The sequence below is a fragment of the Narcine bancroftii genome, chromosome 1 (assembly GCF_036971445.1).
Source record: "Narcine bancroftii isolate sNarBan1 chromosome 1, sNarBan1.hap1, whole genome shotgun sequence".
In the NCBI taxonomy this organism is placed as follows: domain Eukaryota; kingdom Metazoa; phylum Chordata; class Chondrichthyes; order Torpediniformes; family Narcinidae; genus Narcine; species Narcine bancroftii.
In genome coordinates, this window is record NC_091469.1 from 141724128 (window position 1) to 141734133 (window position 10006).

The 10006-nt window shown below is 44.0% G+C and overlaps 1 protein-coding gene across 7 annotated transcripts in view; it reads left to right on the forward strand.

The window, feature by feature from the left end:
* Positions 1 to 10006, forward strand: part of asb5b (ankyrin repeat and SOCS box containing 5b) — a 155870-nt gene that overhangs the window by 104342 nt on the left and 41522 nt on the right. Inside the window, exon 1 of one of the 7 annotated variants that reach the window (XM_069940846.1) lies at positions 5679 to 5850. The exons of 5 other annotated variants lie outside the window; for them this stretch is intronic. In XM_069940846.1, coding sequence (XP_069796947.1) covers positions 5727 to 5850 — 124 coding nt within the window. In that variant the 5' untranslated portion in view covers positions 5679 to 5726. Of the gene's footprint in view, positions 1 to 5678; positions 5851 to 10006 lie in introns of those variants that run through there. One more of the 7 variants, XM_069940855.1, reaches the window with a different exon arrangement.

The window sequence follows — 10006 nt, forward strand, 5'->3', positions numbered from 1 at the left end:
AGAAGGTTTTCAAGGATTGCAGAGGGATTTGGGCTGCTTAGAAAAGTGGGCTGAAAAATGGCAGATGGAATTTAATGCTGATAAGTGTGAGGTGCTTCATTTTGGTAAGAAGAATCAGAATAGGACATACGTGGTAAATGGGAGAGCATTGAGGAATACAGAAGAGCAGAAAGATTTAGGAGTGACGGTACATCGTTCCCTGAAGGTAGAAACTCACGTGAATAGGGTGGTGAAGAAGGCTTTTAGTATGCTGGCCTTTATCAATCATTGCATGGAATATAGGAGTTGGGAGGTGATGTTGAGATTGTATAAAACGTTGGTGTGGCCTAATTTGGAGTTCTGTGTGCAGTTCTGGTCGCCTAATTATTTGAAGGATATAAACAGAGTGGAGAGAGTGCAGAGAAGGTTTACCAGAATGTTACCTGGGTTTAAGCATCTAGAGTATAGGGAGAGATTGGACAGATTAGGTCTTTATTCTTTGGAGCGTAGAAGGTTGAGAGGGGATTTGATAGAAGTATTTAAGATTATGAAAGGGATAGACAGAATGGATGTGGATAGACTATTTCCGTTAAGAGGAGGAAAGATTAAAACAAGAGGACATGAGTTAAGAATTAAGGGGCAGAGGTTTAGAGGTAACATGAGGGGGAACTTCTTTACTCAGAGAGTGGTAGCCGTGTGGAATGATCTTCCGGGAGAAATAGTGGCGGCGGAGTCAATTGTATTATTTAAGAAAAGGTTGGACAGGTATATGGATGAGAAGAAGATGGAGGGTTATGGGCATTGTGCAGGGAGGTGGGACTAGAAAGGGGTGTTTGGTTCGGTGCGGACTAGAAGGGCCTAATGGCCTGTTTCTGTGCTGTAATTGTTATGTTATGTTTTTATAAATAAAATTCCATCCACATCTTCCACCTTACCCACCCTCTCAATTAGAAATTATAATTACCCACCCTCTCAATTAGAAATTATAAATAAAAGTAAACAAATATTATATATGTTAATAATATATATTGGAAGTAGGTGCTCTTTTTCTTTTCTTTCTTTTGGGGGGAGGAGAGATGGGGAGAAAAAAAATTTTTTGTACCATTTTGTATGACTTACAATAATTTCTGTATTATTGAATCATTTTTTGTATTGATGCAAATGATAAATAACATTTTTTTTAAAGTAAGATAATCCAAGATGCCCCACAAACGTATAATTAGAAAGAATTGTTTTTAGAAGTGTAATTTGTTGAAGAGTTTAAAATCAAGGAAAATGTACAATAAATGTTTTCAAAGAATGGCGCAGTCGAACATTTTGTTGTAGCAGAATGATCTGTTTTGAAACAGGTTTTTTGTGGTTTAACAGGGTCTTAAAATATCTTTATTTCTGTGCAATTTAATCAGCTTTAAGTTAGAATCAGAATTTATTGTCTGAAATTTGGTATTTCGCGCCAGCCTCATACATGTACAAGTATTTTATACCATTTTACTACATCACTGTAAGAAAAAATAATAATAATACTGCATGAGAAATAAGGGAGTGTCTGGTTCATAAAATTATTGATCATTCAGGAATCTAATGGCAGTAGGGAAGAAGCTGTCCTTGCACCATTGAGTGTTCGTCTTTAGGCTCCTGTAACTTTATCCTGTTGGTAGCAGAGTGAAGAGGGCATGGCCTGGGTGGTGGGGGTCTATAAGGATAGAGGCTGCTTTCTTAAGACACTGCCTTGTGTAGACGTTCTCAATGGAGTGAAAGGTGGTGCCTGTGATGTCGCAGGCCGAGTTAACAACCCTCTGGAGTTTATTCTTGACTTAAGAGTTGGCGCCTCCATACCAGGCTGTGATGCAACCAGCCAGAATGCTCTCCATGGTACATCTGTAGAAGTTTACAAGAGTCTCCAGTGGCATGCCAAATCTGCTCAGATGCCTAACACTGCCAGCCCTTTCTGGTGATTACATCTACATGATGGCTCCAGGACAGATCCTTGAAGATGTTGACATCTAGAAATTTGACCCTTTCAACTACTGAGCCCTCGATGCGAACTGGGTCATGTTCCCTGACTTCTTCCTGAAGTCCACAATCATCTCCTAACCCAAGGTTGTTATCATTGCACCATTCAATGAGCTATCTTCCTCCTGTATGCCTCCTCATTGCCATCTGTGATTCTGCCGACAACTGTAGTGTCATTGGAAAACTTGTAGATGGCATTGGAATTGTGCCTGGCCACACAGTCATGGCTGTATAGTGAGCAGAGCAGTGGGCTGAACATACATCCTTGGGGTGTACCTGTATTGATGATCAGTGAAGAGGAGACATTGTTTGCAATTCATACTGACTGTCTTCCGATGAGAAAATCAAGGATCCAGTTGTGGGGGGTGGGGGTTGGTGGCACGGAGGCCCAGCTGTATTCGATATATGAATTATAGTTTTCGAGGTGTTCCAGAGCTGAGTGGAGGGCCAGTGATATTGCATCTGCTGTGGAGCAATTGTGACGATAGGTCGACTGCAGTGGGTCAAGATCTTTGCTTAGGTACGTGATAATTCTGGCCATGACAAGCCTCTCAAAACATTTAATCACAATGGAAGTTAGTGCTATAGAGCAGTAGACATTGAGATAGCTCATACTGGTTTTCTTGGGTATTGGGATGATTGATGCCATTTTGAAGCAGGTTGGGACCTCCGACTGTCATAATGAGAGGTTGAAAATGTCCAGCTAGTTGGTTGGTGCAGGTTTTCAGTACCCTACCAGGTATGCCATCCAGGCCTGACACCTTGCGAGGGTTCACCCTCTTGAATGATGTTCTGATGTGGCCCTCAGAGACAGATACCACAGGGTCATCAGCCTTTTCAGGAATTCTGGTAGGCACTGTTTGATTCTTCTTTTCAAAATGGGCAAAGAAGGTGTTTAGTTCATCGGGCATTGAAGCATCACAGCCATCTATAGTATTTACCTTTGGTTTGTAGGCTGCATTGGCCTGCACTCCCTGCCATAGCTGGTGCGCATCTGCCTCTATCTCTATCCTCCTTTGGAATTGCCACTTTGCTTCGGAGATGGCCTTCCACAGGTCGTAACTGGTCTTCTTGTAGAGATCTAGATACCCGGCCTTAAACGTCCTTGTTCTCTCCCTCAGTGGCTGCGGATTCTCTGATTCACCAAGGGTTTCTGGTTGGGGAATAGTTGGCATATGCACGCAGGCACACATTCACCCACCCAGGTCTTGATGAAGTCGGTGACACTTGTTGCACATTCATTCAAGTCTATGGATGAGTTCTTGAATATATTCCAGTCCACCGATTTAAAGCAGTCCTGCCGGCACTCCTCCGCCTCCCCCGAGCACACTTCTGTCATCTTCACTACTGGTAGTGTGGTCTTCAGCAGTCTCTGCTTGTACGCCGGGAGTAGGAGTACAGCCAGGTGATCTGACTTGCTGATGTTTTGTTGTGGTATGGTCGATATGCATTCTTCATGGTGGTGTAGCAGTGGTCGAGTGTGTTGGTTCTCCTGGTCTCACAAGTGATGTGTTGATGGTAGTTTGTCAGAGACTTCTTCAGGTTGGCACCAGGATGTGGTGTCTCATAGGTGTTTATCATAGTGTTCAGTCCTTCCAGTGCCTGCCTGACGTTAGCCTGGGTCAGAACATACTCTGTAACCAGGATGATGGAAGTGAGCTCCCTTGGCAGGTAGAATGGTGGCACTTGAACTCCAAAAGTTCCAGGTCCAGGGAGCAGGACGTTTGTGCACCAGGATGAATTGATGATGACACAGACGCCACCTCCCCTGGTTTTTCCAGTCACTGCTGTTTGGTCAGTACAATGGAGGGTGTAGTCCTTAGGTTGCAGCGCAGCGTTCGGAATGTCCATGTTTCGCCAAGTCTATGGGAAGCACATCACACTGCACTCTCTCTGATGTCTCTCTGATATTGAATCAGTAGGCATTTTTAAGCTGCAGCATCTGGTTAGCCCTACTGGGACCCAGGTGCAATTACTGGGGAATGTCGGACTCTGGCTTTACCCTACCCTCAATTTAGTCTATGTGTTGTCTGAGTCCAGCGTGCTCGTTGAATGAAGTGATAGGAGAAGGTATTCGGTTCAACAATCAGTTTATTACGCAGCACAAAAACAAAGCTTAACAGAGCTCTGGTTCAGTCGTTAGTTCATAGGTCACCTGCACAGTGAGCTATTCCCCAAGACTGACCTCTACTGTCCAGTCTCTACAGTTTATATAGCTCAACCTTATCATACAGAACAAAAGTTGGCTTCCTTTGCTAGATTTCTTGCATAAGATTTATCACAAGTAATTTCCTGCTCTGAAGATATCTGGGGTATAGAGCTCCCATCTTAATCCTCAAGGCCAGAATATCCTGTTATTTTGATCAGAAATCAATTCATACCCCAGATATTTCTAATTATTTCTTTGTTCTCATTTGGCCATGTTCTTCTGTTCTACTCAACACCTCCTTCTGTCTTAGCCTTCTTACTTGAGTTAGTTTCCATTCTCTTTGTTTCTGACAGTCTCTGTCAGGATTCTCTTTGTTCTTGTCTGGCCATCGTCTCCTGTGCTCATCAACACCTCCTTTTGCCTTAACATTCCTACTAAATTGTTTCCTACCTATTCTCTCTGTATTTGGGGAGCAGGCAATTCTAAACCTACTGTAATCAGCCAACTTTGCTACATACTGTGGCTGCCCCTTACTTACATTACTCTTTCCCTTCACCATGAGGTAAATATTAAATTGTTACATAGTACTGGATTCATGTCTACAAAATGAATAGTACATAAGCATATATTCTACATATTTTCTATGATTAATTAACCCCTATATTCCAACAGGAAAAGGTGCCTTTTAAGCTTCAGGGGGATTTGACCCATTACATCACCAACCCAGCAATTTAAGGTGGGACCTGCACCGTCAATCAACACCCACTTTGCCAATCGCACCTCCTCTCAGCAACGTCCCGCTGCCGCAAAGGTTGAGCTATCAGTGGCATTCGCAGCAGCGCAAGTTCGCGGCCCCCCCCATCTCCCCCACCCCCAACAGCAGCGACCTCTCTCCCCTCCATGGCAGCAGCCCCTCTCCTCTCCTCCTCCCCCCCCTCCACAGGAGACAGGGTTTTCCCTGTGATGCATGCACGCAAACGCTGACGTCACAGGAGTAACCAGGTTGGCCATTTTCGTTTTCAAGCTGCTGGTGGAAGCAACCTGATTAGGTTTAACTGGGCTCCCTGAGGTAGGTCAGGGACCCAGTTGGAATTGGACCACACTGTTCAGGTTGGACCCTTCCAAGCTGCCGCCTGAGTGGGGCACTTACTGGGCAAATTGCCCGGTTAACCTCATTTTACTCGACAGTTTGAAAGGGCCTATTAATGTTTACAACCCAGAATGATTACTTCTCTTACCGAGTGAAATATTACGAAGCCCTGCTGAGGTTACCAGAAATTAAAGGTTGATTGTGATTAAGAGTTCTTGGTAAGTTTATTTACTGAGCCAGAGCTCACACATGTTACAAAATACAACACTAGAGCTGGCACTTCCAGTCTCATGCATATGAATGCGCATTGGCAGTGCTTTCCCAATCAAAATACACTATTTAACAACCTAGTCTAAAAATGTTCAGGCATCCAATCACATTTGCACAACAATGTTAATGTTAAGCTACTCCCCCCCCACTTCCCCCCACACACACAAAAACAATAAGTACACATTAGTAACTCACTGCTGTGGAGAGAGTTAAAGTAAATACAGTATGTCCAGAAATATCTCGGTTGACAGTTATTGCACTGAACCATTTGAGCATAAAAATCTTATCAAAAGTTCTGAAGAATGTACCATCAAAAGAAAAGTAGTCTGGGGAGTTCTCACCAGCCCAGGTCAGTACAAATACCACAGGAAGATCTCTGCATTGACATTACTGTGTTACTGAGCCCTTAATCTTACCTAAAACTGTAGCCTCTTTTAAACTGCAGCACCTGGGTAGCCCTCCTGGGACCCAGGTGCGATTACTGAGGCGAAGGTGCTGGAAGCATGCTTTAAATTGCAGGGGGATTGACCCATTAAATCACCAGGCGATTTAAGGTGGGTCCTGTCCCTGTAATGACATGTCACGCATTCACCAGATGTACTGCTGGATGCTCGGATGCTGGCTGCACGGTGATGGGCGCACGCAAGCGCTGATGCCACCTGAATAAGCGGGTTGCCCATTTTCATTTTTAATTTACCTGTGGACGCAACCGAGGCAAGTTTAACTGGGTTCCCTGACTACATTTGAGGTAGGTCAGGGACCCGGTTGGATTCTGATGGGGTTGACCAGTTCAGACCCTTTCTAACTGCTGCGTAACTGGTAAATACCACCTTGTACTGTAGGAGTTAGTTGTCCTGATGTAGGTTATCAGCTGCCCTTCTCATGGGTAGCAATATCTGAGTCAAAAGGTATAAAAGTTTGAGATCAGAGTTTTTTTGCATGCAAATATGAGCTGATATTCCAAGGGAGTTCTCCACCAATCTTTCTGCCATCGTATAGATGAAAGGTTCAACCACAAGCCTTCCTTTAAAATTAAGTTCCGTACTTTTAAAGAAAAAGAGAGGACTTCTTCCTGGTGTCTTGATCAATATTTATCTTCATTTGTTCAGCCCATTTAAACTATTTGCTGGGCTTCCTTCATTAAAATAGCGACTAAAGTAGAAAGCTATGCAATTTCTGCAAAACTTTGTACAGCTTAAAAAGTACTTTCTTATTTTTACATTTCTTTTCCATAAGCTATCTGTAAGGTAACCAGCTGATACAACATTGGGCGGGTGTTTCGCATGTTAACAACTCTCAAAAGTTTGTGTCTAACTGCCAGAACCTGTTCCACAAGCAGAAATTTTCAAGCAAATGCATTGTTTCAACTTGTTCTTTTCCCACTGAACCAATTCTTATTAGCCTCTTTCAAACTGCAGCATCTGGGTAGCCCTCCTGGGACCCAGGTGCGATTACTGGGGCAAAGGTGCTGGAAGCCAACCCGTCGATTTAAAGGGGATTCCACTGTCGTGATGACACAGTAAGTGATGGCTCATGCACTCACGAGAACAATCGATAAGTCTCCCGCGCCCCCCCCCAACACTGGCTGCCACCCCGTTAGACACCACCCACTGTCAATCACCAATGCTCCCAGTCAGTCACCCTCCCCCACTGTCAGTGGCTGCCCCCACTGTCAATTGACACCCACCCTGTCAATCGCACATCCCTCCCACCTCAGCAATGTCCGCTGCTGCAAACATTGAGCCGTCACTGCAAACTGGAGTGGTGTTCGCAGCAGCGGCAGTTCACGGCCCCCCCACTTTACCCCGACCTCTCTCCCCCCATGGCAATGACCTCACTCATCCCGCCACCCCAGGCCCCATGGCAGTGACCCCCCTCTACCCCCGAATGCGGCAGGCACTTAGTGATGCCAGTGCGCAAGTGCTATTGTCGCCAGAGTAACTGGGTCGGCCATTTTCCTGTTCAAATGGCCTGTGGATGCGACCTAGGTAAGTTTAACTGGGTTCCCTGACTACCTCTGATGTAGGTCAGGGACCCGGTTGGATTGTGATATTGTTGACCGACCGGGTCAGACCCTTCCTAACTGCTGTGTAACTGAGCGCTAACCGGGCAAATTGCCCGATTAACCCAATTTAACATGGCAGTTTGAATGGGCCTTCTGTCCTGACTAGTTTTTCTCCCCTTGGGCAGTGCCTTTCCACTTCTCATGGCCCTCTGCCACGTGAACATATGAATAATTTCTCGCCTCCAGGTCCCATGTTTTTACATGTGAAACAAGAAAGGCTGCAGATGCTGCGATTGTAGGAAATGCACAAAATGGCAGGAGACACTCAGCGGGCCCTGCAGCGTGTTAAAGTTGAGCACCTCTCAAGATACAAAAAGTACCACCAAGCCACACAGTACAATTCAAACAGGCTTTATTTGAATAATGCTAGTGGGAATGAGCAGTCTGTAGTGGTGGGTAGACAAGGTCACCTCATTAGGACTGTTTGGTCTCATTCAAAGAATATTCACAGGGTACAATATTTAAGACATTTTCCTGCATACAAATGGATAACATTTCTCTGAAGGTATTGCTATAACTTATGTTTTACATTTTGCATATCCTCTTCCTAAAGACAGGGAAATGATTTATTGTTAAGAATATCCTTCTGGCATAGAAAAATTCAACAGAAGTCTGGAAGGGTTGCTCACGGTACACATCAGTATCCATTCTCTGTCTGTCTGATTTCTGGTTTCTAGTTTACATTTGTAAATAGTAATCATAGATTCTTGAAGTTGACAATGGTGGCCAACACTTCAAAGCAGAAACAATACCATTCAGGGACTGGACACTTATTGCAGCCTTTAGATCGTGTCTAACAGGTAGTGGTCAGTTAGCACTATTGAGTTAAAGAGATCAGGCAGGCATTAGGATATGGCTCAGTAGAAGAGAACTGATTCCTGTCTGGAATGTCCTTGATTTTCTCTCTCTCTCTCTCTCTCTCTCCTCTCTCTCTCTCTCTCTCTCTCTCTCTCTCTCTCTCTCTCTCTCTCTTTCTTTCTCTCTCTCTCTCTCTCTCTCTCTCTCTCACTCTCTCTCTCAAAGGTGGAGGTCTGGGTTTGAGTAAAAGCGGACAGGACTTTATATATTTAAACCCTGTTGCGATCTGCTCCCGCCCGTTTTTATAAATCATTTGCGTCTGCATTTTCCCACACTATAAATTGTGTGATTTTTTTTTTCTCTCAAGCTCATTAATATTTTAATAGTAACTACCAGGGATTTAATCTGAAATGATAATTTGTGGTCTTTAAGTATCCCATTTAATGTAATGACTTCTACAGGGTTTCTGTTTTGACAATTGGATGCCTCCACTTAGCACCTTCTAGTTTGATCTGCCAGAGAAAAGTGTTTTTGGTTGAGCTTTTACTGTGTCCCCCTCTTTCTTCTCATATGTCATTTTGTTTTCTCGTTATTTTATTAATCATTAAGTGTTCTTGTTTATTTTCCTTATCCCTCTTCTGTTGTTATGCCAGACGCACTCTGATTGCAATACCTGCCCTGTCTTATGTTGTCCATTTTGAGCGCTAACTGCTAGGCCTCTTCTAGTTGCATTAACCCTCCAATTCGTATTCCTTTCCTCACCCCACTTTTTTTGAGCCTCCTCCTTCCATTCTCTAACTCTATTTTTCATTTCTTAGAGGCGTCTTTTTGCCACAGTAGTTCAGCATTGGCCAATTGTACCGGTTTTCCACGTCCCTCCTACTGGTCTAGTTTCTTAGTTAATACCGCTGACAGGATACGATCTTGTTTACCATGGTTAGGATTGATGTCCACATTGTTTGTCATGGGTACCTATCCCAGCTTTTATCGATAGCCTAACCCATTACCCAGCCTTAGTTCCCAATGATCCCAGATGGTATTTCCTTTTGGCAAGGTATACTGTACTGACTAAATCATCTGCCAACTGACCCTTTCACTTAGCAGGAAAAATTTATAGTCAAGTATTGTAAGTGAATGGTGTAAAACACCATTTCCGAATAGGTTTAATAGACCAGGTTGGTTCCACAACCAGCTGCCCAAACTATACTCAAATGTCAGAATGTAACCTTCCACTACCAGCCTCTGAGATATTTGTGTGGGCCAAACCTTTCTCAGTGGTTGTAAGGTATCTTTTTCATCTGCATACTGACACTTGCAATTGGCAGGACTATCCTGTAGTCAACCCCGTCGTCAATGGTCAGGTATCATAATTCAGGTACCTCTCCTGTTCACTTAGTTCAAATGGGTTATACAGACCTGTTGATGCTTCAACCAATTGGTCAGAAATGATGATTGAGTGTGGGTGATAGCCTTGAACATACACTCACAACCTGCAGAGCAGTTTGCTCACAAGTCACATTCACAATTCTTAATTCACCACTTGTGTCTTGGGCGACGTGTGTGGTTCTTTTTCTCTTGGCAGGGAACCAGATTAACCTCGTTACCCTGAAGGAGTTTGGGCTCAAGGGTCCCGAGAGTGCAC